General features: G+C 37.5%; 1 protein-coding gene across 2 annotated transcripts in view; it reads left to right on the top strand.

The window, feature by feature from the left end:
• The window catches only part of MATN2 (matrilin 2), a 78,535-nt gene that overhangs the window by 48,936 nt on the left and 16,423 nt on the right, over positions 1-13,176 (top strand). For both annotated transcript variants that reach the window (XM_075415812.1, XM_075415811.1), the window contains exons 7-14: positions 1,962-2,084; positions 6,000-6,122; positions 8,239-8,361; positions 9,264-9,386; positions 9,542-9,664; positions 10,024-10,146; positions 10,238-10,360; positions 10,573-10,695. In XM_075415812.1, coding sequence (XP_075271927.1) covers positions 1,962-2,084; positions 6,000-6,122; positions 8,239-8,361; positions 9,264-9,386; positions 9,542-9,664; positions 10,024-10,146; positions 10,238-10,360; positions 10,573-10,695 — 984 coding nt within the window. The remainder of the gene's footprint in view (positions 1-1,961; positions 2,085-5,999; positions 6,123-8,238; positions 8,362-9,263; positions 9,387-9,541; positions 9,665-10,023; positions 10,147-10,237; positions 10,361-10,572; positions 10,696-13,176) is intronic.

The following is a 13,176-nucleotide window of genomic DNA, read 5'->3' as shown; positions in this document are numbered from 1 at the left end:
AGACTCACACCCATGCCAGACCAGATCTCTGCATCAGCGAGCAGGTCTGGGGCGCCAGCTCCCGAGATCTCGTGATTATCTCAGAATCCTGGCTTTCCTTTCAAAAACAGAAAGTAAGCTTTCATGCTTATGGCTACAAAGAAAAGCTTGAAAATGTAAATGTTATCACTACAGTCATGCATATCTGACAAATGTTTTCTCTGGGAATTACTCCAAACTTCGTAGAACGAAATACAAGGAACACAGCTCATGAGAGCAGCCGTGCCAACACCAGCAGAGTGCTCTGTGTGTGGCTGGAAGAGAGCAGCAAATTCAGATGATCAGTGAGGCAGGTAGAGGTCATTCGTAGCTACTAAGTTAAGGATGAAGGGGATTTTTGCCACTCTTGCTGCTCCCCTCAAGAGGACAGATGGCAGCTGCTGCTTGTACTTAGGGCTTCTGAGCCTGAACTGTTGCTCTTTAGTCAAGGCCCCTGTTTGAGTTGTGAGTGGATTCACATGAGCTGTAGCTAGTAGAGGCCTTTTGTTAGCAGCTTTAATCTGGGCTGTGTTACTGAAGTGCTGTGAAATGTGGTTTTAGTGTTCCCAACAGAATAGTCTCAAGGTTCTAACAAAGATAACAATACATATTTTTTCAACTCTTCTGGTCATCTTCAGAATCAGTTTCCCAGGAAAAGTCTGTCCTGCACACTTGAGTTAGCAAGGATTTGAGCAGGTAAATGCAACACAGCACTGAGTAGGTCCAGAAGGCATAGAGCTGTATTCCTCTGGTGCACACACGTGGCTTTATGGTTTCTGTCTCTTCAGTGCACTCGTGAACAAGCCGTATTTTCTGGTTAGTTTTTTTAGTAAGTAGATAAGATACCCCTGTGTTATGTGTACGTGCATATGCTGTCATAAACAGCTTTGCCAAAGGAAATGTATAAATATATGAAGTGGAGTTCGTAAATGATAAAATACTCCTCTCAGGTTTTCTTAGAATGTCACATTCCACTTTATTTGTCCTGAAAATAGAGAAGGGTTATTATTGCTAAGGGCTTTCATCCTATATAAAGGCTCAATTGCAGTAGCCCACTACACATACAAGGAAAGAACCGTTCCTGCCTCAGGAACCAGTTACCTCTGGCAATAGTAATTAACCTCTGAATGTCAGTTTTCAGGTTGTATAATGATGTGTTCAAAAGTGCCTGCATGTCTTTCAAAACGTGACTCACTTGATTTGTGACTTGTTGATCTGTTTTTAGCAGTGCTGAGGGGTTAAGACCATTCTTTCACTAGTATAAATTAGTTAACTAACTCCATTGATATAAAACTAAGTGATGGCCAGACACTGCATCTAAGTGAATGTCCAGGTTCTTTGACTTCATCAATAGTGGTAAACGTTGTGTGGTAAATATCCCCGTGCATGCTGCACAATTACTTTTGTTTTTAAGCTACTTTACACACAAGTGGTAGCTGTTTCTAGACTTTGCTCCTCTTCCCTTTCATGAGCATTTTAAAAGGAAGAACTATGTAGCAACCACCCAGAGCTGTTAAAACACTTGTGCTCCTGATGACCTGATTGTCCTGCTTTGATCTAATCAACAGCATTCAAAAGCAGCTTTGTGTATTTATTACAGATCATATCTAACTTGCTCTGAGTGAAATAACAAGGCAGTTTTGATGAGGCAATGTATAGGACTTAGCTGCAAAGTGTTAAGAAATATTTAAAATTCTAACTTTCTGCTGCGTGTAGTACATGTGTTCTCAAAGAATTCATTGAAATATACATATCGGGTATACCTAAGTGTAGCAGATATTTGGAAAAAAGGAGCATTTTATTTTCATAGTTTGAAACAATATGGTAAAAAGTCAGAATGATGCCGAGAAAAAAAAAGGCTAAAGAAAACAAATTGACTGGGTTTTACCTGGGTTATTTCTGAGGAATTATATTCCTCACTAACACAATTTTTTCCCGTTTAGGACCAGACTATTGTGCACTTCAGGATCATGGCTGTGAACAGGAATGTGTTAATACAGATGATTCCTATTTTTGTCGATGCCAAGAAGGGTTTAGACTTAGTCCAGATAAGAAAACATGCAAAAGTGAGTAATCCTTTGGATGTAATAAAGTTCATCTGCTTTTATTTCTTAAACCTGCTGTGAATGGTTTCTCTTCTGAAAGAATGAAAGTTTTCTCTACAATTAAGATTGAAACAAATGTTTCTTTATAAACATAAGTTTTAACAGAGCCAGTCACGCTGGACAAATGTACTTTTTGCTGTTTTGTAGACTAGATTGTAATTAGATGTTTTCTGAAGACATTTATGGAAACTTGAGGGGTAATATAGAAACCAGAGTGGCTCAAAAACAATAAATTCATTACTTATTTGAAACTTTCTGACCTTCTTTCTGTGACACAAGAAGTTTTTTTTAAAAAAAAAGAAAATTCACCTTGCTTTGACCAGTTGGTTTAGCCAAGGACAGATGTACTTCATTAGCTTGGGAAAGTATTGGATAGATAACATAGCAATTAAAATCAACTTAAAGTCACACACGAAACCCCACAGTTTCCTAAAAAAATTGTAAAACCAGTCTTCGCAATGTCAGGGTTCTAAACCAATCACACATACTATTTACTTTAAAAGGAGTTTTGTTTTACAGCTCTACTTGAGTGGGGGCCTAGAATCACAGCAGATTTTCAGTATAATGTTGTTAAAGTTTAAGGAGAATATATTCAGCAAAATGAACTAGCCTAATCTGGTGACTCAGTTCTTAGGGGGAGGAATTGTACTGCTGATATTTTATGATTAAGAAGCTTGCCTGGAGCAACATAATTGTATTTCTAGATGCTCATAAAATTTATCTGGTTTTGGAACTGTATTGACTGTATTTTCTTTCAGTCTTAAAGATGCGTTCTTGTGAAGCATCTTTGTCTATACAGTGCCATTTCTACAGCAATCCATGCTATTCTGTTTTTTATTATCTGTATGGTATTTAAATACATTCATTTTTTTATAGATTGGATGTGCCGTGGTGAGCATAGGAGCAAAATAACAGCATCGTGTTGAATATTTATTGCCAAGATTCTAATTGTGAATTAAAGGCAAAATGTGATTCCCATTTGGGGTATTTTTCTGTAACCTTAGGGGGCTTTGGATTTGGCTGCATATCTGGTGACATTTCCAGGATTAAACTCCTATTCCAAATCTTGTTATAACAAGGCTCATGTTAGATAAGCTTCTAAAATAAAGCAGAACGTTTGCATATATGCCATCTTCACAAATCCAGGATGCATCACTGATGACTAGCACCAGGCATTCCTCCTTCAGCACTATGCGTGGCTTCTGATGGCTACAGGAGCAAGTCTGTGGGAGTCAGTGAAGTTGTGCAAAGCCGACTATTTGCAATGCACTCTCAGATCCTCAGCTCACTGTCAGCTTTGACAGGTGTCCACAGCACAGAATCCAGTATGTTGAAGAAAAGTAAGCCATTTACTTCAGAAACCCTCATGGCTGGCTTGAATTCTTTACTGCTTTTCTCTCCAGAGAAGTAAACTTCTGTGCTTTAGGTCAGCGTGACTGTGCACATGAATGTGTTAACATGGAAGAGTCATCTGTGTGCAAATGTCCTCCTGGATACACCCAGCAACATGATGGCAGTGCGTGCAGAAACGATCTGTACCTCATGAATTGCAGTGGCTAGTTACTGCAGTGGGGCGAGGTGCGAGCAGAGTGAGAAAACGCTCCTGGTTCCCTTCTGAGATGTTTCTGGGCTATGCAAACGTATGTTACTGTAAAGTCCACCACGAGCCAGGCCTGGTGAGATAATGCTATAGTGAGATCCCTGATGCAATAGAGAGCTAAAGCATCATCTCCAATCCAAATAACTGGGATAATGTGTTCAGCCAAGGTGTCTAACACAAAGACCCTGCTTACTGTTGAACATCATTGCTATGGGTGATCTAAACTGCAGCACATCTGATACGGATGTATGCTGGTATGTGGAGATATGTAGAGACTTCCCCCTTCTATATATTTACACTTTCAGTGTTCTGTTCAATAAAATGTCCTCTTTTAATAAGAATGTTACTAAATGAAGAATCAGTGTTGCACCAGCAAAACCCAACAACAATGCCCACTTCACACCACCCACTTTTTAGAAGATACATTTATTACAGAGAACCATTTTGCACATCATCTAAAATATTGGCAGCCTTTTTTCCTGGTGTACTTAGAACATATTTTTCCAAAGGAACACGAAGTCACTGAAATTAAAAAAAGTTGATAGGCCAGGGACTAATTATTTTTAAATAAACTGTTTATGATAAAGCCATATTTAAGGAAACTTGGTTGTGTTGCAAGAGCTCAGAACTTTTTAATAATTACGGTTTTAGGCTATTGCAGGTTGAATATCTAAAAATTAATATATCCCAAGGCACTCATTGTTTTTAAAAATACTGAGCCTTGCCTGTCGCTTTCCCTTCTTACATTTGTTTTTTACGCATGTAATGAAGCACACATGATAACCAAATTTACAGTTATGCTAATTTCTAAAGCCTGGTAATTAGCAGCTTTGTGATTACTCCACTCTTTCAAATAGTGTGCTAAAAGATTCTGCATGAGAACCCAAAGTATTTAAATGTTAAAATTCATGTTAGTGTGGGTGTTTGTATTGTAAGAGACAGTGCCAAACAGATGCAGTTTTTCACAGAGAATACTGGGGGGGTTTGTATTCTTTTTTTTTTCCACATTTTTTATGTGCTCTGAGAAGTTACACAAGCCTCTTTATGATGATGTAAACTCTTGGAAAAATGAGAATGTTCCAGCTGGAACTTGCTTTAGCTAGTGAAAACTGACACCTCAGCTTGACTTCTTCAAGCCAATGTTATCTCTGTCTATGTATAATGGTAAACCTGGACCAATTAATGCAAACTCGTTGCTTAGTTAAATAAACTAATAAACAGCAATATTTAGAGCTAAGTAATTTTGCATTAAATACAGGGTTTTTTTGACGTAAACAAATAGCTGCAGACATGCCTGTTCACATCTGTAAATGATTTGCAAATAGAGACATACGAGACTGTGTTTGTGTCTGAGGGAACTCCACTACTTTTGATCAAGTTAAGCTAAAGTGATTTGGGCCTCTATAACTAAAAATAGCCATTAACAAATTGGCAATAAAATATTATGAGGAAGTTCAGTATAAAGCTTTTTTCCTAAAATATGCTTTTTCTATACTTACAGAGTCAGCAGATTACATAGTACATTTGCAAGTGCACGTATCTCACTCTACTGCTTTGCTGTCCATTCTATAAGATACAATTTTTAAACCAAATTCATACCTCTCTCTCCCTTCCCCCACCCTCCATCTTTCACACAACCAGTTGCATACAAGACTAAAGAAAATATTCCGTTTCATCTTACTTGGAATAGGAATATCAAAGAAAATGAACATAGTAAGACACTCTCACACTCATAATTTGTATCTGTCCCCCACTAGGCTTTAACTGCTTGAACCTGTTGGAAGGTTGAAGTTTTAAATTAGTGATTTCTCATCCTGTTGAAAAAGAATTTACTGTTTATGAAATAATCTGAACGCCATCATTTTTATTTCAAGAGTTAACAATATTCATACTTCCTCTCTGAGAAAATTTTATGCTGAACAAAAGACAGAGTCTTGGTTTTTAGAGAAAGATAGCATGATTCTGCAGGTGAGACCAGACGAGGACTTCAAGCTTCTCCCTTCGCTCTACATTAGTTTCCCGTTGTGATTTTTGGCAAGGGAGATCTGCACTTCATGAAGTTTGTTATCTGCCAAGTGGGGTTGTTGTATTCATTTCACTCAGGTGTTGTTAATTAACTCAGGTTACTCAAACAGGTGGGGATACCTCATAAATAAAAAGCTGTACTGATTTTTTTCCCCTTGCTCTGCAAAGGCATTGTGTGCTAACTACAGTGTCGTAGTGTCTGTGTCTAAGGCTCCAATGTGATTTCTTCAATTATTAACACAAATCAATAGGAGTGGACCATTGTGCTGAAAGCAATCACGGCTGCGAGCAACTGTGCCTAAATACTGATGACTCCTATGTCTGTCAGTGCTCTGAAGGATTTGTCATCAATGAGGACCTAAAAACCTGCACACGTAAGTCTTGTGAGAACCTCCTTCATCTCCGCTCACCTGGGAAAGGTTTCTGTTTCCGTACAGGGAAGAGGACATACCTTCAATTTATTCTCACGGTCTGCATTTCAGTAATACTTTAATAACGATTTGAAAGCACAGACAGAAAAAGGGCTTAGGAAAGGACACTTGCCAAGATGAATGTAAATCCTCACGTATTCAGAAAAGCTTTGGAAGATCTGCTCATTCCCTAGTGTTGAGGACAGTTTTTTGGTCACATGACAAAACATCTGACTGACAGGTCATCTTGACAGCAGTGTCCCTCAGGCAAAGTGTATTGGCTTACCTGGGGCAGGAGAAGGGGAAGTCCCACATTGAGCTTTCCATTTTGCATGGGAACCCTTAATAAGTGAACAAAAGTCATTCTGACAGCTCTCCGCCCTTTATAAATCAAATGATCTTTGAGAATCAGTTTCACAAATAGCCAGATTGCCTCCTTTACTGGAAAAATGATACATAGAAAGGGCCAGGAGAAGAGGTGTGTGAATGCGTTTTGCCTGTTCACTTTTCCTGGACCTATCCTCTTTGATGAGAGGGATTTGGCTTCTTTTTCTGCAGATTTTGGAGGTAAATTGCTTTTCAAGCTTGTTGAGTGTTGTAGCTGCTCCAGTTTGCTCGTTTTCTTGTCCTCAGGCAACACAGTTTCAACAGAAGTCAGACTGCAAGTGCTCAGACACAAAAATGATCTAGGGAAAAGTGAGGCAAATCAGCAAAGACATTTTGTCTTTGTCTTTACCCTGGTCTTTGCCTCCATACTAACCTTTCTAGCCCCATCCAATACCTTGACAGGCTTCGCTTCTGTCTGTCACTGCAGCTCTCTAGAAGGGGGCAGACAGTAATGCAAAAGCAGAACTAGTGTACATGTAACAGTGAGAGGGTCTGCTAGAAACAATATATCTAGACATTTATCTAAGACAACCACTGGAAATTTAGAAACAGCCAAACTATCAAGTTTTGTCAGCTTGCAAATGGAAAATCCCTTTTCCTTTTTAGTAAAAAGAGGTTGTTGTTTGAGTTATTTTCCTCCGGGCCATACTTGGAGAGCTATCAGCAGCATTAAAACAGTGCTGTGCCTTCTGGAATCCCTCTGTGCAATGAAACGGAACCCTTCTGAATAGCTCCTCTTCTTGCCAGCATATCCTTCTCTTCATATGTATTTAGGAAAGAGATTTGTCCTGTTCCTGAGCTCCAGATGAGTTGTTGAAACCTCATGGCAATTTTTAGGCTATCGTGAAAAGAGTTTTGGCACTGTGGGATTTCTTGAATGAGCAGTTGAATGGAAGGGATTAGCATTTAACATACACCACTCCTAATGGGAAGACATTTGAGAATTACAGTACTGGTGTCATATACACAGGCACAAGTATGTTGACGGCTGTGGAAACACCAGAATGGTAAACAGATTTCTACTCTGACAACTAATTACAAAAAAATGAGTGACACCGTGGTATAACCAGTGGACAATAGCAAGTGCTGCCTGCAGGATCCTGGGGGTCCTATGTCTTTTTGTATTACAAAGAAGAAACACTTAAGAAGCGTGAGATGAAAAATGGGCCATATTTGACAGTACTTGTCATTTGCAATTTTTTGCAAATGCTTGAATAGTCTAAGCCAAAGCCCACTGAGGTCCCTGAGAGGTTTTCTGCTTGGGGCCATGGCAGCTGGGTCAGGTGCACAAGTGAGTTCTGGGGACTGCCACCTTCACATCAGGCCATCTAGAGACCGTATTTAAAGAAGAAAGTTCACAAGGTAGCTTTGATGTCTTGGCCACTGCCTTATATAAAATCATTGCTCGAGTGTTTTGTATTTTCTAAATACAATGTGTAAGTACTGAGACATGGACTCTGAGCTATGTCAAACAAAGGAAAGTATGATTAAAGCAACCAATGGAAAGTACACCACAAGGCGCCCTTACATTTTATTGAAGTTATATTTATATTATCAGATAAGAAACTGGATTGTTGCTTAAGCAGTTCAATGTATTTATATTTACTTGCTTATATACCATGGAAATACTAGATGAAAAGTAATTGATTGATTATCTGTTAATTTTTTTTACTAATTTCAATTGCTTCCACAGGAGTTGACTATTGTGCTCTGAGTGATCATGGCTGTGAACATTTGTGTGTAAATGGTGACAGATCATACACTTGTCAGTGTTTCGAAGGATACAGGCTTCGTAATGATGGGAAAACATGTAAACGTAAGCTATTGTTCAGCAACTCAGAGTTAGATTTGTATTACATACGTAGAAGAGATCTGTAAGGTAGGATTTGATTGCCTAAACATTGCCATCCAGTGTCATTTTAAATGCTCGAAGATTCCAAAAGTTCACAGTTTCCCCTTTGAGGTCATATTTGCCAGCAGTATGTCAGTATCTTGGATACTCTAGAGTGTCTAAAGTGGCACTAGATGCATACTTTTGGGCACCTGAATGACACCCTGAAAGTCTGTGCCATTTAAAAAGTAGCCCTGATATTGGACTGTTGTGAATCCAAAACTATTTTACTCCAACTTACATCCTGATAGGATATGTTATATCCTTACAACTGTAATTTTCTTCTCAAATGAAGGCAAAAATATATAATGTTTCTAAAGTTTTATACAGCATGAATAAGCTTGCAATATTATTAATGGAAAGTTCATTTATTTGTCCAGCATGGGATAAGGATGATTGCAAAAAAGATCTCATAATTGCATTACATATTTGACTGCATTATGCAGTTATGATGAGTGGCAGATATAAAAAAAAATTAATTGAAATTTTTTCTCCAGTTTTATAGTTTTGATCAGTAAGTGATCAAAGAATAATCATGATAAATCTCTGAAAAACACACAGGCATGAAGCGTTTTATAACTGTAATCCCAATAATATCCACAGATCTCATCAACATCTGCTGTTAAAAAGCATTTACAGAAAAAAAATCTAAAGTGATCCAGATATGACCATGACACATGAAAAGCTCCAGCAGGTGCTATAAATGACTTGCAGGATTGAGTCCAGTATACTAGCAAGGACAAGAACATTCACTAACTGGGAATTGTAAGACTTTTAACATCTTGACCTTAACTAACACTATTTTTTTTCTATTAAATTACTCCCAGGTAAAAATATCTGCAAATCGGTCAACCATGGCTGTGAGCATATTTGTGTTAGTGCTGACAGTTCCTACATCTGCAAGTGTCGTGAGGGATTCGTATTGAGAGAAGATGGCAAGACGTGCAGAAGTGAGTGACTGGTATCTAGTGAACATTTTTGCATTTGCATCAGACAAGGAAGGAAAGGGGTCTGTCACTTCTTACTGGAAAAAAACATTCTTTTGAGATCTACATTTTTAAACCTGTTTTCATTCAAAACCCGTATTTATATCAATCATTCCCAGGACGGGACATCTGCAAATCAGTCAGCCATGGCTGTGAGCATATTTGTGTTAACAAAGATGACTCGTATGTTTGCAAGTGTCCTGAGGGTTTCCTGCTGAGAGAAGATGGGAAAACATGCAGAAGTAAGTATTCTGATAATTACTGGTAGACTTTTAGCTACAGTTTGTAGATTTGTGGAATTTTTCTAACAAATACCACTTTTGTAATTTACTGTTATAATACAATAGTATTGCTACACCTGCCAGAAGCTTGTAAGAGACTCTGTGGACAGCAGTAGTGTATTTTAATAGCCAAACTGATATGACTGGAGACAAAAAAGACCCACAGTTTTTCAGGTATCAAGAGCTGGCAGTGTTTGCTGCCTAAATTTTTGCCAGTTTCTTCCAATGATATCAGTAGACCTAATCAAAGCTGTTACTTCTCCCTGCATGATACATTTGCTGTAGATGAGCTTTAACCAAACACCATCAACTATTCTCAGATAAAGACATTTGCAGTTCAGTTGACCATGGCTGTGAACATGTTTGTGTTAATGCTGATGAGTCATACATCTGCCAGTGTTACGAGGGATTTGCACTAAGGGAAGATGGAAAAACATGTAGAAGTAAGTATCGTTATCTTTAATAGAAGATTTCCTGTATAATCTGTGCATTCATAGACATGTTTTAAATACCAGCAACCTTATTTTTTTCCAGATAAAGATGTTTGCAATTCTGTTGACCATGGCTGTGAGCATGTTTGCGTGAATACTGATAGTTCATATATTTGCCAGTGCTATGAGGGTTTTTTATTGAGGGAAGATGAGAAAACATGTAAAAGTAAGTTATTTTATGTTACTGTATTTTTTGCACTCAGAGGTCTACTGAAGGAACGTATTCAGTTAGAGGTAGGTCTTCTTTTAAGGGATTTTGTCTGACAAAAAGGAGGATAAATTGTTTATTTACTAGAAGCTTATTACTTTCAGTCTTTAAAGTTTTGGAAATGTTCTCATTCATCAAACTGTTGTAAATAAAATCTAAATTATTCCTAGATAAGGACATCTGCAAATCAGTCAGTCATGGCTGCGAACATCTTTGTGTTAATAATGACGATTCATACACTTGTGAATGCCGTGATGGATTTGTACTGAGGCAAGATGGGAAAACATGCCGAAGTAAGTAGCTTATGAATAAAATAAGAAATTTCATTTTCCTATTATTAGGAGATTATTCACTGATTTATAGTGGTCAGAATGGAATACTGTTCTCTATAGATCATAAGACTTCCATGAATTAATGATTGTTTGAACTAAAGATACATTTCAGAAAATCAGCCAATTGTAAGGTTTGAATGTAGCTTTTAAAATGTGAACTTTATTTCTAGACTGTGTTGAGTTGCTGCATTTTACTTTCATGGGTTGAAGTTCTAATTGCCACTGTTATTCTGTGTATATTCACGCAGATCATGACTTAACCTTTTCCTTAACTTAACCTCTTAGCATGTTCTTCTGTAAATGTTAAGCAGATGAAACTCCTTCAGGCTCTTTATATGTTGTCTAATCTCTTCATAAGTCTCTTCGTGCTCCCCTAAAACCTCTGCTATTTATCAGCGTCCCTGTGGGGGCACCACAGCGACACAGAGCCTTTTAACAGGAGACGCAGCAGGGTCCAGGGTAGAGGAACTATAACCCACCTAGTTCTTATTTGAATCTGCCTATCTTTTGTCTTTTTTTTTAATCTGTCTTTTTTTATGATCAAAGATAGCATTAATCTGTGACCAAAATACTCTGCTAGCGCTCATGTTCTTAGTTATCTACCATGATCGTAAGCTGTTTAAGACTCTCGGTCACACAGGTGTCCCACATCCTGTAAGTACCGCTTTCCTTCTTTGTTTCTAAATGTATAAACTTAGTTCTGACTGTTTTAAAATACATGTGATTTGCTGTTACCCGACTTGCAAAAAGGTTCATGACTCCTTATAACAGCAGCTGCTCTGTTTTTATTTGCCAGTGATTTGTCATGATTATTTTCTATTTTTGTTTGGGTTGTTCATAAAAATGTTAACTACTAGAGGAGCAGGGCAAATTCTTAGAAAGCAAGCCACTTGATGTTCCTCCATTTACAATTTATTCTGAAGACTTCTCTAGCCAGTGTTAATCCATATAATGTTGATTCTGTAGTGTGTTTTTGTAATCAAAATAAATACCAAGACTGCTGCCTTACTGAATGCTCCATTGTATGAACAGCATGAGCTTTATGAACCAGCCTCATAATCAGTTAAAAAAGATTTTCCGTGGTCTATTTTTCCATAATACCAAATTGATTGATATTAATTCTCCTTCTTTGATTTCACTCTGAATCTAGTTCCACATTATCTATTCCATTATTTTAATGCAGATCAATGTCAAGCTGACAGGCTTACAATGAATTACTCATCCTTTTCAAACACTGGAACAATAGTGTTTTTTCAGTGTGTGTGCATACACTGGGGATGGAAACTGCTCGGTGTTTTGGGGCTTCCTCAGAGTTCTAGGAGTTACTGAAAAAGAACACTAAGCATCCACGGTGTTGTTCAGCCAGCTCTTTTACAGCTCTTCACTGCAAGTAATCTGGAGTTACTGATTTAAAAATGCCTGTGTTCAATAGGTGCTATGTCACCTACTCCTCAGCTGATGGAACTCTTCACTCCAGCAGTATCATCGGTAGCCTATTTCATAAGTTCAGAGCTGAATATGCTAAACATTTTTACAATTTCGGCATTAAGATTGGCAATTTTACCATTTCTATCAATTAATAATACATAGTTAGAATGCTTTTTGTTCCAAATGGTTTTTAAATAAGTTACTCATACTATCCTTTATTTTGTTGGGCATGCATCCCCTTGTCCTTTATCTTATTATTTCGGCGTTTTCAAGTTCTTAATATTTTCATGTTCGTTATACTGCAAATGTTCATTTCTTTCAATCAGTATTCAGATCTTATAGCTGTTTTTTATTTCGATTTCTAAATGAGGTTGCTTTTTTTAACCCCTCTAACATTCTTTTTTAGATTATGGGACTGAATTTTTGGGGGGTATCTAGTAAAATAACCTTAAATAACACAATTATAATTCATTTCTTTTATTATTTTTTTTAAATTATTTCACTCACCCATCCCAAAATACTCTGGCTCATATTTGCTTTCAGCTAAATAAAATTTATCCTTTTGAAGTAATATCCATGTCTGCTGCTGGTTTGTATGTGTTTCTCTTTATAAACAACAAATGTGTCTCAGTTGCACACAGCTGTGTATGAGCAGATGCTAATTTTTACTTACATGGTAATTTCTTCATCTGCTATAATGGCATCTAGTTTAGATTGCGAAGTCTTGAACGTAATGCTTGGTGAATTAGAAGATTGTCCTCTGTAGTAGTTTTTGGACTTTTTGTATTGGCAGCATGAGACGTCCAGGTAATTTGGCTCAGATATTGAAGTTCTTGTGAAAATAGAAGTTTTTCTTCCCTACACATTAAACTTAGGTATTTTGCTGAAGAGTCAGTCTGAACTTGGCTGTCAGTACTATTGTACTTTCTACGTGAAGGCAGTTTTCCATTAGCAACTGAGAATATTTTATGTTGTGCTGCAGTGAAAAAGAAACAGGGAATGCTGATAGATGGC

This window comes from Opisthocomus hoazin, chromosome 3 (assembly GCF_030867145.1).
Source record: "Opisthocomus hoazin isolate bOpiHoa1 chromosome 3, bOpiHoa1.hap1, whole genome shotgun sequence".
Classification (NCBI taxonomy): domain Eukaryota; kingdom Metazoa; phylum Chordata; class Aves; order Opisthocomiformes; family Opisthocomidae; genus Opisthocomus; species Opisthocomus hoazin.
Note: the sequence above shows the minus strand (reverse complement) of the source record. Positions and strands in the feature narration are given on the sequence as shown.